Source organism: Dermacentor albipictus, chromosome 3 (assembly GCF_038994185.2).
Source record: "Dermacentor albipictus isolate Rhodes 1998 colony chromosome 3, USDA_Dalb.pri_finalv2, whole genome shotgun sequence".
NCBI classification, from domain to species: domain Eukaryota; kingdom Metazoa; phylum Arthropoda; class Arachnida; order Ixodida; family Ixodidae; genus Dermacentor; species Dermacentor albipictus.
Window position 1 is genome coordinate 182,386,233 of NC_091823.1, and position 22,037 is coordinate 182,408,269.

Here is a 22,037-nt window from a genome sequence, read left to right on the forward strand (position 1 = left end):
GTGTGCAATAAATTAGTCTCAAATTATTAGTCAGTGGCTATAATGAGCTAATGCTCATAATGAACAAAATTTAGCCCCCTTTCGACTTTGTTATAACGAGATTTAAGTCTATTCTCTTTTACTTTTATCGTCATGATTTCTTTGTCTTTTTTACATGATGGGCACGACCGTGAGCATGCGGCATGCTCGCCATCACAGTTGACACAGTGTGCAGCGCTTTCGCAATTTTCCGAGGCATGATCTCCGCAACTTGGCTGTCCGACCCACACCCAGGGAGGCGGCTGCAGCTAGCGCTGCTCTGCCACCCCTGCAGAAGAGGCCATCTACCTCTGGAATGGTGGTCTCAAAGGTTTCGTCTACAGAGATGAGGCCTTCATCTCAAACACAGCGCTCGCAAGAGCGCCTAAGGCGCCGCTAGAGCTGCCTTAGGTGCTAAACTGCGCCTTATGGCTCATTCACACCGGCAAATTGAGGAGGTCGCGCGACCATTTGCGACTCGCAACCAAAAAGCGACCGAAGGCGACTGATGTTCACACCGGGAAGCCCGGCTGAGCGCAACCCGCAAGTCGCAATCCCGGAGATTATTGTTCTCAGTGAGAACTCTCGGAATCTACGCGGAATCTGCCGCGACACGAGAGGAGGCCGGATGTAGACACATGAAAGATCACTTCCGGTGCGCTGCTGATTGGTTTATCAGTTTTGCGACCACGGTCGCATGACTGAAAAATCGAGTAGCGAGCGACTGGCCCAAAAGGGTCACTTTTCGACAAAAGCGACCGTTTGCGACTATTTGCGACTGGTCGCGCAACCACTGTCAGTCGCCGGTGTGAATGGGCCATTAGGCGCGAACGGCCCTTAGGCGCTTAGACCGCATCGCTAGTGCCTAAGGAGCGGTGAGATTCTCGCAATGGCTCCAAAAAAGAAAAACACTGCATCACGCCGCCCCCAAAGGTCTCTGTTAGCTAACTCCTCTTTCTTATACGCACAGCACATAAACCGCATTCAACATGCATACACAAATAATACACTGGAATGTCAGAGGTCTCCTACACATTCTTGATGACATCAAAGAACTCCTACACAGGTATACTCCAAAGGTACTGTTGGTTCAAGAAACACCTCAAACATTAGCAAACAAATTTTTTTCGACATTATGCTATTTTTCATAAAGACCGCGATGACACTTTCGTGTCATCCGGTGATGTTGCAATCATTGCAGATATATGTGTTGCTTGGCGGGAATTAAAACTTCATACGCTCCTAAAGGCACTTGATATCCGAGGGGTGTGGTTTGACAAGCTGGTTACTATCAGCGCTGTATACATCCCTCCAAATTATCAACTTACTAAAACCGAACTTCAAAACTACATAAATGAACTTGCCATTCCATACATAGTTGTCGGAGATTTAAATGCACATAACACTTTGTGGGAAGACTCTCGTTCCGATGCGAGAGGTCGCCTAATTGAAAACTTCCTTTTTTCCTCAGCAGCATGTATACTGAATAAAAAAGCCGGCATACCACAGCGTGGCACATAATACGTACTCCTCGATAGACTTGAGCATAGTGTCGAGTGCACTCATGCCATACCTTGAGTAGTCCGTTCGGAAAACCCCTTTGGGGGCGACCACTTGCCAGTTATGTTAATGTTAACAAAACAAGATGGATGCTTGCCACATGCTCTTTGGTGAAAGATTGAATCGGCTAACTGGGAACATTTCCGAAAACTAACATATATAATCCGGGATGAAATCGATTTTCTCAATATAGACAATGCTGTGGCATATATTACAGGCTTTGTAATTGAGGCTGCGAGAAAATGCATTCGTGAAACTAATGGACTGTTGAATAAGCGTCGTATCCCATGGTGGAATGAAGAATGTAAAAGAGCGTGAAAAAACCAAAACAAAGCTTGGGGATGACTTCGCGGCGTTCCAACCGCTGAAAACCTGATTAGTTATAAACAAATAAAGGCTCGGGGTAGAAGAACACGTCAATGTGCTAAAAGGGAGAGTTGGGAGAAGTACATCTCTGGTATAACTGCCTTCACAGACGAGAGGAAAGTCTTGAATAGGATGAATAAATTAGTAGGCCGGCAGACACATCCTCCACCCTTAGTAAGTACCCAAGGTGATAGCCTGAAAGATCAGGTGGATTGTCTAGGTGAACACTTTGAATATGTTTCAAGTGCATCGCACTATACAGAATCTTTCCTGAGGTTAAAAGAACATGAAGAGAGACAGTCCCTTAATCACAAAGACTAATCGAATGAGGTTTACAATTGTCTATTTAGCTTAGCTGAACTTAAGGCGTCTATCGCTTGTTGCAAAAACTCGGCGCCAGGTGGTGATCGCATTAGGTATGAAATTATTAGATACCTACACCCGGAAATCCCTTTTCAATGCCCTGTGGGCGGCTGAATATATTCCGTCCTTGTGGAAAGAAGCCATAGTCATCCCAATACTTAAACAATGCAAAGACCCGTCCTTAGCCAGCTGCAGGCCAATAGTACTAACAAGCTGTCTGTGCAAGCTGTATAAAAAAATGATACACTGGCATTTAATCTCTTTCCTTGAAAATAGCAAAAGAGTAGACCTCTTACAGTGTGGGTTCCTAGAAGGTAGATCGACAATAGACCACCTCGTTCGCACCAAGCGAAACATCAGAGATGCGTTTATACATAAGCAGCTTCTGCGAGATCTTTCCGCGATGGAAGACCGAGGAAATACATTAAACACAGTAAAAAGCTACATATCCAACCACACGTTTCGTGTGAGAGTGGGCAATGCTTTATCTAGAACATTCGCCCAGGAGACTGGGGTGCCACAAGGGGGTGTGCTTAGTTGCACACTGTTTATTGTAAAAATGAACTCCCTGTATACAGTCAAACCGCGCACAAGGTTTTATTCTGTGTATGTCGATGACATAAAGATAGGTTTTAAATCGTTTCACACTGCGATCTGCGAACGACAGGTGCGGCTTACATTAAACAAATTATCTAAATGGGCGGATGCAAATGTTTTTAAAATAAACTGCCACAAAAGTATGTGTACACTCTTTTCAAACAAAAGAGGGATAACACTGGTGCCAAAACTCACCATCAATCGAGAGGAACTATCTGTGAGCAGTGAACACAAATTCCTGGGAATAATTCTAGACCCTAAGCTTACTTTCATCCCCAATTTACTGCCCCAATTTCGGGGCAGTAATCCGAAATGTCTCCTGAACTTGTACAGGAGCCTTGTCCATTCTCGTCTAGACTATGGTGCTATAATCTATCACTCTGCAATGCGGAGTGCGCTAAAAATCCTAGACCCTGTGCACCACCTAGGTATCCATCTAGCGACCGGTGCTTTCAGGACAAGCCCTGTAGAAAGTCTCTATGTAGAATCGAACGAGTGGTCACCCCGTCTACAGAGGTCATATTCTAGCTTTACATATTATGTGAAATTAAACTCGAATCCTGAACATCCTTGTTGCACAACTGTAAATGATGTGTCCTGTGCCATACTTTTTAATAATCGGCCTACAGCCAGACAGCCCTTCTCGCTCCGTGTAAGGAATCTTAGTGAAGAAATGTGTGTCCCACTCTAACCAAGAATCATTGTCTCTTCCAATCAAGCCTCGGCACCTGTGCATTTAATTATGTGCGCGAGCAAATGTGCATACTGGTCCTTTATGTTACTTAAATTTCAGGCATGTTCCCCCAAGCGTTCATTAACCCTTTCGCTGTCGGACCTTTCTGGCCGTGACGCACCTCCAGTGTCGGGTTGGTTTTAGGGAACGAGCATAACAGGGAATGAACATAGCAATTTATTTTTGATTATAATTGGTATACAAATAACATAGCCAATGTAATATGCACATTTCAGTGTTCTGCAGCTGTTGTTAGTAAACATCATCATCATCATCAGCCTGACTATAAAATCCGTTCAACATCCGATTCTGATGATGCGGAACCCTCTTCCTCGCATGCGACTCTGTCCGAGTTCGAATCCGAGCTCGGCTCGTATTCTGAATCGGAATTGAGCCACCGCTCCAATGAGCAGACGAAGGCCCCGCGCGCTGAGCCATCCGAAAGTAAGCGCGCGCAGGGCGGATGCGCTTTCAGTCGCCCGCACAACGGAGAGCAATGGGACGTTGCGTGGTCAAGAAGACAGAGGGAGATGGAAAAAGGCTAAACAAAGTTCGAAGGGCTTTATGTTTACTGCTGCAAGTCGGAAGTGAGGGTGCGGCGAGAGAGCGAAAGCAGCAATCGAGTCACTCTTTTCGGAGAGGCAACGGCACGTGCGCCTGAACTTGACGCGCCGTAGCATACACACCTACAGAAGAAAAATAAAAACCTTCAAACCAGCGGAGAAGGAAGAACAACCCTTGAACCCATAACCACCGCGCGCAACGCGTGATCCAGCGAACGCGGAGCCACCGCGCCACTCAGCAAAGAGAAAGTGGGGAGTGGCACTCGCACCGTACTCTTCAATGCATGGACTTGGACAGGTCGGGGCGAATATACGAACTTGTAGAAAGAGTCAACAGATAGCGTGGCCAATCCAGGAGCGCCAGCTTTGCGCTCTGGCGCGAAGTTTTGAACGCACGATAGAGAACGTACCGGTACGTCAGTGACATGTAGGGGGGGAAGCGCGATGACGTACCCGTACGTCCGTGACAGCGAAAGGGTTAATGCAGCGGCCGGTTTGGCCGACATACGCCTTTCCACACTTCAAGGGAATGGTGTAGACCACTCCTGTGGAACACTTGACGAAAGGCCGGTCAGGTTTTAGCTGACAACCTCTTCTTTTTTTTTAGAGTTGCAGATGCATGGGCATAACTGTGCCAGCTTGTTGGTAGCCAAAAAAGCAATGGACACCCCATGCCTGTTGGCCGCCTTCTTGAGATTGTGCAAAGTCTTGTGCACGTACGGCACTACCAAAGGCTTGTCGGTCTTCTGACGGTCATCTTTTCTTCGTGTTCCTAGTTTTAGCTTTTGAAGGAGAGTCTCAGACACAGCAATCAAGACCGAAAAGAGGAATCCCGCCGCCAAAAGTCGGCTGGCTTGATTTTCGAAACTTTTCTGCATTAGGTGCAGGCATGACTTCTGAACAGATGATTCCAAACAGTGCGGCGCTATAGCTATTTTTACAGTTTTGGAATGCACTGAATCATATGGTAACAAATCCCTTTTTGCTCAAAGGAAGTAGCCCCAGCAAACATGCTTTTCACAAAAGGTCACTCTCGGCTCTAAAAACTAAAACATCTGCATCAGGTAGTTCATGGGTAAAATTGAGCCCAAGTCCATGCTTGTAAAATGCGTTTAAAACTTCACCTACTGTAAAGAGGTAGGTGAAGGCCATCTGCTTTTCTAAAAGTACCAGAAGTCAACATACCTAAATACCTTTGAAACACATCCCCCCAAAAATGACCTGTCTAAAGGTTTGTGTAGTTTTGCTAAAAATATTGTTACGTGTGGAAAGACACAGATGAAACAGGCTATTTACACGCTATTTACACTGGAGCCAGGCAGCCAGGCTGACACTCGCTCGCGCCAAGGGCACAGACCCACTTCGTGGTCGTTCTCAATAATATCGTAATACTACCCCCCGGCGGCAAAAGTTCCGTCATGGTGCTGTTAAATATCCAAGGCGCATGGAGAGTTGTACGGCTTGAGTCGGGCGACATGGACAATGTCACACCAGAGTACGTAGTGGGCGTGGCTAGAACAATTTCATAGGTGACATCGGTCACTTGGCGGATCACGCGATATGGGCCTGTATCGTAATAATATATCACAATTAATTGGGGCCACACAGGACCCAATGCAGATACCGTTGCGCTGCAAAAAAGGCAGGTTGTCATAAACAATATAAGTAGGTCCCGGGTAAAACTGCAATAACGATATAAAATTATCTACTGACAAGCCTGTTTAATTACGGAATGACACTTTGCCGTTTGCTTCTATGCATTCCTTAACAGCCAACAAAAGCTGATCATGAGGTACAGAATAAAACAAGTCTTGTACATCTACTGAGAAACCAAAACCAATGTTATTTGTGCTCTCAAGAAACACCCTGACATCGGTACATTTCTTTCTAAGGAACGGACCATCCAAAGCAACCGTTTTGAGATGCTTTTACAAAAACCGACTAACGTTTATTTGCTGCGAACCTCCTTCACTAACGATAGTCCGGAATGGAATGTCTGGTTTGTGGGTCTTGGCTGTAAAAAATGCATTTAGGCTACTACCTCTGCAATATCCCTCGCAAGTTTGTCAAGCTTTAATTCCTTACAGAAGTTAATAAACTTGGTCTTGACCCTAATGGCACTCTTCTTAACAGGCTCAAAATTCTTATTGATGGCCACTTCCGCTTTTTCATTGTACATTCCCTTTAGTAGAACAACAAACCCAGTCTCTTTGTCTGCTTGAACAAGCATAAGGTTATTTCTTTTAAACAAATAAACCATGCCATTTAACAGTCTTCTGTGATTTTGCGCGTCAAGAAACTTTGGTGAGCACTTCCGCAGACAGTCTACACCCCCAAGAAGGCAGCGGTCCCAGTCCTTTTCAGTTCTTGCTTTCATGGCCAATTTCCTGTTCGTTGCAATCAGCTCATGGGCTGAGAAACCAGGCTCCAACCCATATTTTGGGCCCTTCTGCAGGAGACGTGTTACGTTCACAGGCAGGGAAACATTTCCAAGGGCGGTTACACTTCTTTTACTCCCCTGTGTTATGTCCCCGTTACCTAAACAAGACAGCATGACAGCACAACAAGACCAGCAAGACAGAAAAGAAGACATCCTGTTTATGCATGTAATCAACGTGTCATTATATTGACACGCGTACTTATCTTTATAGGGCGACCACGTTTCGCCGCTTAACAACTGTAATCACACAGCGAGGGACGCGCCTGCATGTATCCGACGTTTCTGGAAAGTAATTGATGCTTCTACCCGGCTGTCTGTTGTCGCCGAACCTTGTGTTATCTGATTTCATCGCGTAACGTGAATGGTGTAGAACTTTGTGGAAGGCACGTGGGTCCGAACAATTAGTCTGGAACATTCGACAACTGCTCTATAAAAGCCGATGCACTTGACCCGCTGATGAGATTTACGACGATCGCCGACTGTGTCCGCCGCTCTCGTTGTGCTTTAAGTGTAGCCTGCTTTGTGGCCACAGGTTCGCCCAATAAAAGCTAGTTTTTGCCTTTCACAGTAGTGCTACTGTGTTCTTTGACGTCACGACCACGTGACGTCTGGTGGAGGTGCTTTGCGTTCACGTACCAGACGCCCCCACAAAGCCGTGACCCAACCCCTCACTCGGAAGACACGAACGTCGCCAAGAACCAGCGAGGTAGCCGCAGGCTGCAAGGACTGATCCCGAAGCATGGACTTTTGCCTGAAACGACTAGGAAGATAACCACCAAGTCCACCCCAATGGCAGCCCCAGCGTCACCCGTCGTGCTGCAGCAGCCCAGGGAGCCTCCAACGTTCCGCGGTTCAACTTTCGAGGACCCAGAAAGCTGGCTTGAGACGTACGAGAGAGTTGCTACCTTTAACAACTGGAACAGCGACGACAAACTGCGATATGTCTTCTTCGCTTTGGAAGACGCGGCCAGGACGTGGTTCGAGAACCGAGAAGCCACCTTAGCGACTTGTGAACTTTTCCGAAGCGGCTTGCTGCAGACATTCGCAAGCGTCGTACGCCGAGAGCGAGCCCAAGCGCTATTAGAAACCCGGGTGCAGCTACCTAATGAGACGACCGCGATCTGCACGGAAGAAATGAGCCGTCTCTTCCGCCACGCCGACCCTGAAATGCCCGAGGAGAAGAAAGTCCGCCTGCTGATGCGTGGTGTGAAGGAGGAGCTTTTTGCAGGAATGGTACGAAGCCCACCGAAGACCGTCGACGAGTTTCTTCGCAAGGCCACCAGCATCGAGAAGACACTCGAGATGCGAAACCAACAATTCGACCGCCACACGAACTCGACAAAATACGCCGGAGTTCAATCACTGGCCACCGATGACCTGCTCGAGACTGTCCGAGCGGTCGTGCGGGAGGAGCTACAAAAGCTGTTCCCACCATCACAGCCTCAAGTGGCTTCTATTGCTGACGCCGTACGTGAGGAACTCCAGCAACAACTCGGAGTACGCCCTGAATCGCCACAGCCTGAGCCGCATGCGATGACCTACGCCACCGTCGCACGCCGTCAAGGTCCCCCTCCGCGACCGCGCCAGGGCCCTGTCACGCCGCAGTTCCGTCGTCCGCCGCCGCCACCGCCAGCACGACCACCCGTCGCCCAGCGCACCTACGCGAGGAAGACGGACATTTGGCGCGCTCCTGACCACTGCCCGCTTTGCTACCACTGCGGAGAAGCGGGTCACGTCTACCGACGATGTCCATACCGGGAGATGGGACTGCAAGGTTTCGCCGTGAATGCTCCGCGCCCGCAGCAAGGTGAACGCCCCCGCGATATCGCCGATTACCTCGCCGCTACCTGTCGCCACAGCGCCGACCATACACTTGCCCAGCCCGGGTCTGGTCAGCGAGCCCATATCCGGAAAGCTAAAAGCAGCAACCGATGGAGGTGCGGTTGCTGTTCGTCGAACTGACGAAGATCCTCCGCCGCCGACGAAGACACCGAAGAAACTACCTCGACGACATAACGACACGCCGCCGTCCCGACGATATCAGGAAGCCAAGACTACACCGATGAAAGACGACTTGACGACGCGACGTTCCAGCTTCAGTTCAACACGACGCAGCCGTGATCTGACGCCAAGACCCAAGTGCAACGCCAGACAAAGAACCACCGACCTCGACTGGACATGCTTGGCCACCTAGTTTAGCTGCCGCAAAGTCCACATGAGGTGCGTTTTTGACTACAGTAGAACCTCATTCCTACACTTTGAGGAAAACTGCGAGAAAAAACATACTAACCGGGAAATCGTAGTATTTAAAGTAACTAAACGATTTTACAGACTTAACTATTGTTAGCATTTATGTAATGGGAATCGTCGTGCTGATTGTTGCGGCCGGCAACACCGACGCGTGTCGAGCTGGGGGTGCTCTGGTGGCTCGAGAGGCGTTTTGTTGTTTTTCTATTGCACGGTGTTTTAAGAGGGCGAAAGGAAACCGAAACAAAATTGAGCTGGTGGGCGACGCCAGATGCCGCCGAAGCAACATGTGATTGTGCTGCTTGCAGCAGGGAACAGCGGCGCGTTCCCTGCTAAGAGTGTGCAGTATGCTATCAATGGCACTACACAACAAGTGCTGTAAAACAGATAGGTGAAGATGCTAATCGCAATAGTTCAGCAGCGATAGCTGTGAATGCGGCATGCGACGACCCATGTGGAGATTTGCTGATACCGAAATAAGAAACTGTGCTCGCCTTCGTTTTCTCGCGAGACAGGCGGCTTTATGTATACTGTTCTTGATTGCACATGCCTCATGCCTTTTCTTGCTCACATGGAATCTAGCAGCCGGAAAACGTGTACAATTGCAGTCTGCAGCAGGGAATGGCGGTGCATTTCAGTTATCACCTATTAAAAGCGTGCGCTACACTTCCAACGGCACCACGTGCTGTGAAACAGATAGGCGAAAATGCTTATGGAAATAGTATTGGCGGTGATAGCTGTGAATGTCACGTGCGACGGCCCTGGAGAAGATTTGCTGCTACCGAAATGAGAAATTAAGTGTGCACCGGCATTTTCACGCGGTACGGCCAGCCGAGTATTGTGGCAAAGCTGCCACAGTGGCCAGCAATATCCGGTTATCGATCGCGCGCACCTCGCCCATTTTCTTGTTTGCACAGGACCTACCTGCCGGAAAACATACCATACGATCACAGTTTGGCAACATACTGAACATTGGTGCCCAAAAATCGTGTTTTCCGGGGACGTATTACCTGGTAAAAAATTAGCATAGCTCTAGTGGGTTATTTTTTGTGTTCTCAATTGCGAACATAAGCGCCAGGAAAACGTACGTATTGGGAACGTATCTATGACATTCTACTGTATATATTGAGACACAGCTGTTTCAATATGACGCAGGTTCAATTCCGGGCCAGCGCTGTAGAAATTCTAAAGCATATTTGGTCATTTAAGAGCAGGACATACCCAGGGACCTAAGTTTGTCCTCCGACAGTTGGTTTGGAACCTCATTACAGCAGCTCGATCACAGCTACCCATTATCCATGGACTACACCCCAGCTGGCACGAAAGAAAAACAAATATGCTGCAAACTCGGTGATGTTCCCAAAAAAATGCTAATCATATTAAAATGCATGTTCTTCTCTAGTGTGCTTGTAATTTTTACCTTTTGTGGTGCAGGATTCACAGCCAAGGTTTGGCACGTAATAGTTCTTCCCACCCAGACCAACGTGCCATCCTGTACGAGGACACTGCATACAACAAACGCAAGATTGCCAATCTGCTCCAGGTGGGTGACAAGGGATGTCACGTGAGAAGCCCAATTATTTTCTCTTCTGGTTTACATTTTTGTTTACTACTGGAAATGTGCTTATTTTCAGTATTTTTATGTTTTAGCAATTTCTTTCAAGATGATAGTAGTTGCAATATATTGACACTTTTCACCAGTACTAGCCGACTATAAACAAGTTGAGCTTGCACCGGGCCTAGCCATTTGTTGCCTCAAGACTCGCCACATCGCCTCCATGACAGCTGAATTCCCACTCGTGGCATGTGCGTTTGGATAGGGCTTCAATGCAAAAACACTCCTGCTCAGTGAATATTAAAGAACACCAAATCATGAAGGTGAAAATATGAAGTTTAAGGACAGTAAACCCTGTGTTTTTTTTAAAGCTATCCTGTACGAGTACAGTCGCCAACTGATAATTCGGACATGATCGATGTTTCTCACAGCTTTGCGGCACTGCCACTGGACATTTACTGTGCAAGGACGACTGAAATTTCGCACATCTAACAGCACGCCATTCCGTAATTTGGATTCTGCTTGCACGACTGCGTGTTAATTTTACAAAGAGAGGTTTAAGGGCCCTTAAGGGGAAGCTTTGCTCGAGGGCTCCTATCTTAAGGGGAGAAGCGGGTCTTGAGGTGACGAAAAATCGCAAAAAAGTTGATTTTCGGAAAAGTGCATTTTCGCTACGTTTATACATTCAAGAATCTCTCCGCGAAATTTAGAACCTAAATTTAATCGGAAAATTTAAAAAAAACTTATACGGGCCACGGTGGCCGCGGAATCAGCAAAAAATTGCCAAAAATGTTCAAACTTCGCGCCGTTGTTATTTGCAAACGCGGTAATCGGCGGGCGCCATATTGAGCTTGTTTAGAAGCTGCTTTCTTTGTGCGTGAACGTATAATGGTTTCCAGCAAGTATGGACACGAGCACAAGTAAGTAGAAACAGACAGGACAACGCTGGACTTACAACTGAAGTTTATTGCGAAAACATTTCACAAATCTCCGCCACGCATGCTTATACACCCGAGAACGATAACAAGGTTTGTAGTCAATTATCAACAAAAGTTATCATCATCATCATCATCATCAGCCTGGTTACGCCCACTGCAGGGCAAAGGCCTCTCCCATACTTCTCCAACAACCCCTGTCATGTACTAATTGTGGCCATGCCGTGCCTGCAAACTTCTTAATCTCATCCGCCCACCTAACTTTCTGCCACCCCCTGCTACGCTTCCCTTCCCTTGGGATCCGGTCCGTAACCCTTAATGACCATCGGTTATCTTCCCTCCTCATTACATGTCCTGCCCATGCCCATTTCTTTTTCTTGATTTCAACTAAGATGTCATTAACTCGCGTTTGTTCCCTCACCCAATCTGCTCTTTTCTTATCCCTTAACGTTACACCTATCATTCTTCTTTCCATAGCTCGTTGCATCGTCCTCAATTTGAGTAGCACCCTTTTCCTAAGCCTCCAGGTTTCTGCCCCGTAGGTGAGTACTGGTAAGACACGGCTATTATATACTTTTCCCTTGAGGGATAATGGCAACCTGCTGTTCATGATCTGAGAGTGCCTGCCAAATGCACCCCAGCCCATTCTTATTTTTCTGATTATTTCCGTCTCATGATACGGATCCGCCGTCACTACCTGCCCTAAGTAGATGTATTCCCTTACGACTTCCAGTGCCTCGCTGCCTATTGTAAATTGCTGTTATCTTCCGAGACTGTTAAGCATTACTTTAGTTTTCTGCAGAATAATTTTGAGACCCACTCTTCTGCTTTGCCTCTCCAGGTCAGTGAGCATGCATTGCAATTGGTCTCCTGAATTACTAAGCAAGGCAATATCATCAGCGAATCGCAAGTTGCTAAGGTATTCTCCATCAACTTTTATCCCCCATTCTTCCCACTCCAGGTCTCTGAATACCTCCTGTAAACATGCGGTGAATAGCATTGGAGAGATTGGATCTCCCTGTCTGACGCCTTTCTTTATTGGGATTTTGTTGCTTTCTTTGTGGAGGACTACGGTGGCTGTCGAGCCGCTATAGATATCTTCCAGTATTTTGACATATGGTTCATCTACACCCTGATTCCGTAATGCCTCCATGACTGCTGAGGTTTCGACTGAATCAAACGCTTTCTCGTAATCAATGAAAGCTATATATAAGGGTTGGTTATATTCTGCACATTTTTCTATCACCTGATTGATAGTGTGAATATGGTCTATTGTTGAGTAGCCTTTACGGAATCCTGCCTGGTCCTTTGCTTGACAGAAGTCTAAGGTGTTCCTGATTCTATTTGCGATTACCTTAGTAAATAGTTTGTCGGCAACGGACAGTAAGCTGATCGGTCTATAATTTTGCAAGTCTTTGGCGTCCTCTTTCTTATGGATTAGGATTATATTAGCGTTCTTCCAAGATTCCGGTACGCTCGAGGTTATGAGGCATTGCGTATACAGGGTGGCCAGTTTCTCTAGAACAATCTGCCCACCATCGTTCAACAAATCTGCTGTTACCTGATCCTCCCCAGCTGCCTTCCCCCTTTGCATATCTCCCAAGTCTTTCTTTACTTCTTCCGGCGCTAGCTTTGGGATTTCGAGTTCCTCTAGACTATTTTCTCTTCCATTATCTTCGTGGGTGCCACTGGTACTGTATAAATCTCTATAGAACTCCTCAGCCACTTGAACTATCTCATCCATATTAGTAATGATATTGCCGGCTTTGTCTCTTAACGCATACATCTGATTCTTGCCAATTCCTAGTTTCTTCTTCACTGTTTTTAGGCTTCCTCCGTTCCTGAGAGCATGTTCAATTCTATCCATATTATACTTCCTTATGTCAGCTGTCTTCCGCTTGTTGATTAACTTAGAAAGTTCTGCCAGTTCTATTCTAGCTGTAGGTTTGATGCTTTCATACATTGGTGTTTCTTGATCAGATCTTTCGTCTCCTGCGATAGTTTGCTGGTATCCTGCCTAACGGAGTTACCACCGACTTCCATTGCACACTCCTTAATGATGCCCACAAGATTGTTGTTCATTGCTTCAACACTAAGGTCCTCTTCCTGAGTTAAAGCCGAATACCTGTTCTGTAGCTTGATCTGGAATTCCTCTATTTTCCCTCTTACCGCTAACTCATTGATCGGCTTCTTATGTACCAGTTTCTTCCGTTCCCTCCTCAGGTCTAGGCTAATTCGAGTTCTTACCATCCTGTGGTCACTGCAGCGCACCTTGCCGAGCACGTCCACATCTTGTATGATGCCAGGGTTAGCGCAGAGTATGAAGTCTTTTTCATTTCTAGTCTCGCCGTTCGGGCTCCTCCACGTCCACTTTCGGCTATCCCGACAGTCTGATGAGGAAACAGCTTACTCATGACAAACGCAGAGAAATACTAGAAACATTGGAATACATTGAGAAATTTGTGAACGTACGAGGGCAAAAATACAGTAGGGATCAGTAAGAAAATATACGTACAAAATTTAGAACGTCCTTAGTGCATTTGTTAACATTGTGTGATCTAAGAAACAATAGTGCAACATACGAAAAACAACGAAACACCATACATTAGTGCAGGAGCGGCAAAACACTAACTTGTTTTTCGATATTTCTTCCAGTGAGATGTTATTCTGTTCAAGTGTGTTAAGGTAACAGGGAAGTTTACCATAACAGGTAAACTTAAGGTTCAGTGAGGCAGATGCTGCTGCTAAAGGGATCACTACTGGCCTCACCATAGGGTCAGACCAACCTGCTGACTGGTCAAGTTTGAATTCTCTGGCGAAAGCCAAATTGAGGATCAAAATAACCAAAGTTTGGGACTGTAGAAATTCATGGGCGCCAGCCGACACCTTCGGTCGGGATCAAATTAATCAGAGTCAAATTAACAAAACTGTACACTATTTCTCATTGTGGCCTCTGAAAAAAATGCACAGAAGCCACTCCTCTCAGAGTCTGCCTGAGGCCTTGCACTATTTGACTGTCACTGTTGCTGTGCGATAGCTCAGTGGATAGGGAGCTCGACTCCCAAATGCACATTGCTCCACTGGCATGGGCTCTAATTCCAGTATAGGCAATTATGGAGCAGTTTTATTATATTTCTTTTTCATGCTCTGGCATATGAAGCCATGACATATGACGAGGTGGCCTGATAAGTAAAAATTGTCGTTATAGCTTGTCAGTGACAGCAGCCACCACAACTGTGATGGAATCGACGGATGGGATGGAAGGACGAAGCAAATCCAATGAGGACACTTGAGTGCTATCACAGTAAAATTTCTTGGAACTGCTGCACCCCCACTTTATGTGTTTTCAAAGATCTTCCAACCTCCTCATGTAGTTATCCTTGGTTCAGGTTCCATCCATCTGTTGCAGGCCCTGCAAGGTTTCCAAAAGGTCGCACAGGTGGTGCCACTCTGGCTGGATGTGCTACCATTGCTGACATCGCAAGTGCTAGCAAGGTGCCTGTCTGTCGGCAGTGAGGCAGGCCAGTTCCCAGACTTGGCAGACTCGCTCAAGTTTTTTGAGCATGCTTTTGACCATGAGCAAGCGCAAAAGGAGGGCCGCATGACACCTATGCCTGGCGTCGATGACGACTATGATAAGGCCATGCAAAGTATCAAGGTACGCTTTCGTTCATTTAACTTCTTTTTTAGTTAACTCTGGCCGAAAGTCCTGGCAAATACATTTCTACGGGCCAACATTTTAATTACTTCTATCCTGAAATCTGATGAACACTTAAATGTGACCTGAGATGCAATAAATCTAGAAGCTGATAAACGAGAAAAATTTGTAGGGGTTTGTGAATACCAGATCATAAATCTTGAATGAAATATTGAATTGAAAAACAAAAACTAAATGTTGAAATACAATATCGAATATCAGTAAATTTATCACCAAGCACTGCATATGCTTGGAAGTCTATTAGCATTGAACAAGAATGTTGCAAGCTATCGGTAACCTATTGCACATTTGACTGGCGGTCCTGCAAAGTTTCAAAGGTGGTTTAACAATCTAACGAAGCTTTACCTAAACAAGAAGCGTTCTTCTACAGTGTTAACGAATTTGGCGTAATGCTACTTAAGACATTTATATCCAAAATATGCCTTCATTGTGGTTTTACTTAACCATTAAAGTGCAATAAAAGTGCTCTTGAAAGACCCGTCAAATATGCCATTAGACCAGTCGAAAATACCGTTAGCAGCTCAGTTCCACATAAATATCTGGAAAAATATACTTTTTAATCAATATAACGCGTGTTAATTCGTTCGTTACCACACCTATTCAGATCGATCACCAGTGATCGATGCTTTAGATCGCCAAGTTTAACCTGTTGGATCTGTTTCTTATCCACATAAGGCCATCCAGTAGTTAGTACTGGCACTGAACTTCCAGAATCAGTTTAAATTTTCCAGCAGTGTTGTGATTTTTGATGGACCTTTTTGAGAACTAATGTGCACATGTAGCGAAAAGAGGCGTGGCTGTCATCTTCTGCTGCGCTCGAGAAAAAATGCATGCCACTCACGATTACACCGCACTAGCATCAAAATTTTGTAATCAAATGACTCCCAGCAAGTCAAGAATTAAATTGTATTTCCCGCTTTGCCGTTTGAAAATGCTGAGTGGTGATAATTAACTGAAAATGGCGCCAGCTACTCGCTAATGAGCTTTGGCTTGGAGTTCGAGTTGTTTTATTCCGCCAAAGTGTATTTGTGAAGGTCCACCGCATGTCCAACATGTGGACCTGGCATTTTCAACCAGTTTCCAAAAGTATCGGATTCACTTCTTTTGTAAAATCTCGGGCTCTTGGGACAAAGGAACGACAACACAGTAGTGCGAACAATCACAAGGGCATTTATTGCGCCTTTCAGAGACTAATGCCTGCTAGCCGAGTTGCTATCCACAAAACGTGCCGATGGGCACGCGACAAATCTTGAAGTCCGACTCACCGCGACCAGATAGCAAGTGAATATTTTCATCCCGTGCTGGACACCAACGCATCGCGCGTATGGTCACGTGAACGGTGGCGTGTTCGAACTCCTCGTGAGACGGTCTCGCAGAAGCATGGATCGGCGCATGCGCGGAATGTCCGCGCCACTCGCCGAACCCGAACCAAAGAGGAAGCGCCTTCTCCTTTCCGTGGCCAAGTAACCCCGCCGTTACGTGGCTTTAGCAACGCAACACTCGCGCCATCTCTCGTACTGCACTTCAACCAGACCGACTGCGGCGGGCATCAGGCCATGCGGCGAAGCCGAATTACAGGAAATGGGAACTATGCGGGAAAACAACATATCAGGGGACGCATGAGAGCCGCGCATCCCTACAAATCCAGGCAAGAGATGCTGCCAGTGTCACTGCGCAGTTATCAAAAGTTGCTCCCATGGCATCATCCCACGCAGCTGCATTGTTTGAAAAGCGTCGTGCTCAAATCTATGCGGTACACGCACTTGAATTGAGGGATGAAGACTCGAAGTTATGATTCCGAAGATGACAGCAAAGCAGATTCAAGCTCTGACTCAGCGAGGGCATCTGCAGCTGTTCACTGGCAAGTTTTCATTACGGCCTTGAGTGGTCTCCTTCCTTGCTTGCGCTTATCTGCCGTTTTTTTTTGCAAGACCTGAGAGCTCTATTGATTATCTTCAGGGTGCATACTTCGCTTGGTCATGATGTGCTGCCATCGGCAGCAAAGAAACTTCCGTTCATGCCAAGAAGGCCGCCCGTAGCACATCTCAGCCCAGCACTATGAATCAGTGCAATACATTACAACGGCGTGTGATTTCTTTCTACTCTTCTTCTCTGCAGAGGTGCTAAAGGCAATCTGCAAAAATGCAAACAGGCATGCTTGGATGCATAATCTCCGTCGTCGATGCACAATCTCCGATGCATAATCTCCGTTCCGTCGTCCACCACCACCCCTGCCGCCAGCACGCCAGCCCATCAACCCACGTGGCGTTCCAAGGAAGACTGACGTTTGGCGCGCCCCCGACTACCGCCCGCTCTGCTACCATTGTAGATAAGCCGGCCATGTGTACCGCCGATGCCCATACCAGGAGATGGGACTGCGAGGTTTCGCCGTTGACGCGCCGCGGCCACAGATTAACGAACGACCTCGCGATATCACCAACTACCTTGCCGCCACTCAATGAAGCCCTCGACGACCTTCCCGTTCGCCGTCACCAGGCCGCTACCTGTCGTCGCAGCGCCCACCATACACTCGCACAGTCCGGGGACGGTCCGTCAGCCCATATCCAGAAAACTAAAACCAGCAACCGATGGAGGTGCGGTTACCGTTCGTCGAACTGACAAAGATCCTCCACCGCCGTCGAAGACGACGAAGAAACGATCTCGACGACATAACAACGACACGCCGCCGTCCCGACGAAGGCAGGAAGGCAAGACTACACCGACGAACGACGACTTGACGATGCGACGTTCCAACTTCAGTTCAACACGACGCAGCCGTGATCCGACGCCACGACCTAACTGCAACGCCAGACAGAGAACCACCGACCTCGACGTGCTTCTCGACGGCCATGCAGTCACTTCCTTAGTCGACACAGGGGCCGATTACTCCGTAGTGAGTGGACACATCGCCGCCCAGTTGAAGGTTAAGAATGCATGGGAGGGCCCCCAAATTCAGACCGCCAAAGGGCACCTCATTACGCCGACTGGAATCTGCACGGCAAGAATTACCATTCATGACCGGACTTACCCTGCCACCTTCGTCATCCTCCAACAGTGTTCACGAGACGTCATTCTCGTCATGGACTTCCTGAATCAACATGGCGCAGTCATCGACCTGAAGTCGAAATCGATAATGCTGTCACAAAATCAAGCGATACCGCCGGAGAGCTGTCGTAGTCACTATGCCTTGAGTGTGCTCGAAGATCAAGTGAGCATCCCGCCGCGCTCCAGTATTATTATTTCAGTCGGCACCGAAACACCCGCTGACGTAGAAGGCGTCATCGAGGGCGACCAACATCTACGGCTCGACCGTGAAATTTGCGTCGCAAGAGGGATCGCTCGACTCCACGGAGGGCAAGTGGAAGTTACGCTAAGGCACTTCAGCCAAGAGTTCAAGCACATCAACAAGGGCACGACAATCGCATACATCGAGGAAATTGCAGAAACCAGCCATGCCTTTGTCCTCTCGGATTCAGCCGCATCTACCCTGATGAGCATTGTTCCCGAACCCGAACCAGACTTCGACGTGAATCCAAGTCTTCCTATGAGTAAGCAGCAACAGATCAGAAGTCTTCTCCGACGATACAAAGACTGCTTTTCGACGTCATCGAGGATTCGACAAACACCAGTTGCAAAGCATCGCATAATAACCGAAGAGAGCGCTCGACCACTCCGCCAGAGCCCTTACCGAGTTTCGACGCGAGAACGTGAAGCTATTAGGCAACAAGTCGACAAAATGCTGCGCGACGACATCATCCAGCCGTCGAAAAGCCCGTGGGCCTCTCCTGTAGTCCTGGTAAAGAAAAAGGACGGAACCCTACGCTTCCGCGTCAATTATCGTCGACTGAACAAGATCATGAAGAAGGATGTGTACCCCCTTCCACGGATAGACGACGCATTGGATTGGCTCTGCAACGCTAAATACTTCTCGTCGACGAGAGAGATCGCGAAAAGACTGCCTTCATCACGCCAGACGGCCTCTACGAGTTCAAGGTCATGCCATTCGGACTGTGCTCGGTGCCTGCAACGTTTCAGCGCGTCATGGACACGGTGTTAGCCGGACTGAAGTGGCAGACGTGCCTTGTTTACCTGGATGACATCGTTGTCTTCGCCGGAAATTTCGACGATCACCTTAGGCGGCTTGCGACAGTGTTAGAAGCCATCAAGTCATCAGGGCTCACTCTGAAGCCGGAAAAGTGCCGTTTCGCTTACGACAAGCTTTTGTTCCTAGGCCATGTGATCAGCAAATCAGGTGTACGCCCCGACCCACAGAAGACAGCTGCTATCGCAAAGTTCCCGCAGCCAACCGACAAGAAGGAAGTGTGCAGATTCCTTGGCATGTGTGCCTACTATAGGCGCTTTGTCAAGGACTTTTCACGCATTGCGGAGCCGCTTACACATCTAACCAAATGCTATGTCGAGTTCAAGTGGGAAACGCCGCAGGCCAAGGCATTTCATGAACTCAAACGACGTATGCAGTCGCCGCCGGTACTTGCACACTTCGACGAAGACGCCGATACTGAAATCCACGCTGACGCCAGTAGCCTAGGCCTCGGTGCCATCCTAGTCCAGAGGAAAGGAGGACTTGAACGGGTGATATCGTATGCTACCCGGTTGCTGTCAAAAGCGGAAAGCAATTATTCTACGACTGAAAAGAAATGCCTCGCCGTCATTTGGGCTACAGCTAAATTCCGCCCTTACCTCTATGGCAGGCCATTCAAAGTTGTCAGTCACCATCACGCGTTGTGTTGGCTAGCTAACTTAAAGGATCCTTCAGGACGGCTGGCGCGGTAGAGCCTCAGACTCCAAGAATATGACGTCACGGTAATATACAAGTCCGGAAGAAAACACTCCGACGCCGACTGCTTATCATGCGCCCCCATCATTCCCCCACCGCAAGACGACGAGGACGACGACGCCTTCCTTGGGATAATAAGCGCAGAAGACTTCACTAAACAGCAACGAGCAGACCTGGAGCTAAAAGGCCTCATCGAGTATTTGGGAGGGAACACCAACGTTGTCCCTAGGGCATTCAAGCGGGGGTGTCTTTGTTTGTTCACGCTACAAAACAACCTGCTCGTGAAGAAGAACTTCTCACCAGTCCGCGCCAGGTACCTTATTGTACCGTCAGCGCCGCGCCCAGAAATACTGCACGCCCTACATGACGATCCGACCGCTGGGCACCTCGGTTTCTCCGGGACGCTATCGAGGATACAAGAAAGGTATTACTGGCCGCGCCTAACCGCCGATGTCGCCCGTTATGTCATGACATGCCGCGACTGTCAGCGACGCAAGACACCACCGACAAGAGCAGCGGGATTACTACAGCCGATCCAGCATCCTTACCGACCTTTTCAGCAGATCGGGATGGACTTGTTGGGACCGTTTCCGACATCAGCTTCCGGAAATAAGTGGATTGTCGTGGCGACGGACTATCTCACCCGCTTCGCTGAAACTAAAGCTCTACCGAAAGGCAGCGCAGCTGAAGTGGCGAAATTTTTCGTCGAGAACATTCTGTTGCGACATGGTGCTCCAGAAGTCCTCATCACCGACAGAGGAACGGCTTTTACAGCAGAGCTCACCCAAGCCATTCTGCAATACAGCCAGACAAGCCACAGGAGGACAACTGCCTACCATCCGCAGACGAATGGTCTCACGGAGCGCCTGAACAAGACCCTCGCCGACATGCTAGCAATGTACGTCGACGTCGAGCACAAGACGTGGGATGCGGTCCTGCCGTACGTAACCTTTGCATACAACACGGCGGTGCAAGAAACAACACAGATCACGCCGTTTAAGCTGGTTTACGGCAGGAACCCGACGACGACGCTCGACGCCATGCTGCCCCACGTCACTGACGAAGAGAATGTTGACGTCGCTAGCTATCTCCAGCGCACTGAAAAAGCCCAACAGCTCGCCCTCCTACGGATCAAGAACCAGCAGAGAACCGACAGTCGACACTACAACCTCCGACGGCGCTTCTTCGAGTACCAGCCCGGCGACCGTGTTTGGGTATGGACCCCGATACACCAACGAGGACTCAGTGAGAAGCTACTGCGACGCTATTTCGGACCCTACAAGGTCATTCGACGTATTGGTGCTCTGGACTATAAGGTTGTGCCAGACGGAATTTCGCATTCAAAGCGGCGGCGCGCACGATCTGAAGTGGTCCATGTGGTGCGTCTGAAACCCTTTTACGGGCGCTGACGAACTTCCTTATTTTGTTGTTTTCTTTGCTACAGGTGTTTTTCTTTATTTCTTTTGTTTTTATGCAGCATCGCGTCGATGCTTTTTAAGAGGGTGGTATTGACACGTGTACTTATCTTTATTGGGCGACCACGTTTCGCCGCCTAACAAATGTAAACGCACAGCGCGGTACGCGCCTGCATGTATCCGAAGTTTCTGGAAAGTTATTGATGCTTCTACCTGGCTGTCTGTTGTCGCGAAACCTTGTGTTATCTGATTTCATCGCTTGACGCGAATGGTGTAGAACATTGTAGAAGGCATGCGGGTCCCAACGATTAGTCTGGAACATTCGATGACTGCTGTATAAAAGTCGACGCGCTTGACCCGCTGATCAGATTTTCGCCGATCACCGACTGTATTCGCCACTATCATTCTTTGAGTGTAGCCTGCTTTTAAGCGCACAAGTTTGCCCAATAAAATGCTAGTTTTGTTAATCAAAGTTCTGCTGCCTTCTTTACCGTCTCTACCACTTGACAATATTAATGAAATCGGTCTGTCAATTTTGATGCGAGATTTATCCTCCGATTTAAGTAAATGTTTTATTCTAGCAATTTTCCTGTCTTCCAGTAACGATTCTTCATTGATTGACCTTGCAAATAGAAAGTACAGGTATTTTGCACACCATTCAGCTTAACGGTTTAGAAAACAGTTCGGAATCATCTGGTCCTGGAGATTTTTTACTGTCAAGCTTTAAGA

The 22,037-nt window shown here is 47.8% G+C and overlaps 1 protein-coding gene across 1 annotated transcript in view; it reads left to right on the plus strand.

Annotated features, from left to right (window-relative positions):
* LOC135918083 (DNA mismatch repair protein Msh6-like) overlaps positions 1-22,037 on the plus strand; it is a 564,077-nt gene that overhangs the window by 367,972 nt on the left and 174,068 nt on the right. Inside the window, exons 20-21 of the mRNA XM_065451744.2 lie at positions 10,322-10,430; positions 14,787-15,035. Coding sequence (XP_065307816.2) covers positions 10,322-10,430; positions 14,787-15,035 — 358 coding nt within the window. The remainder of the gene's footprint in view (positions 1-10,321; positions 10,431-14,786; positions 15,036-22,037) is intronic.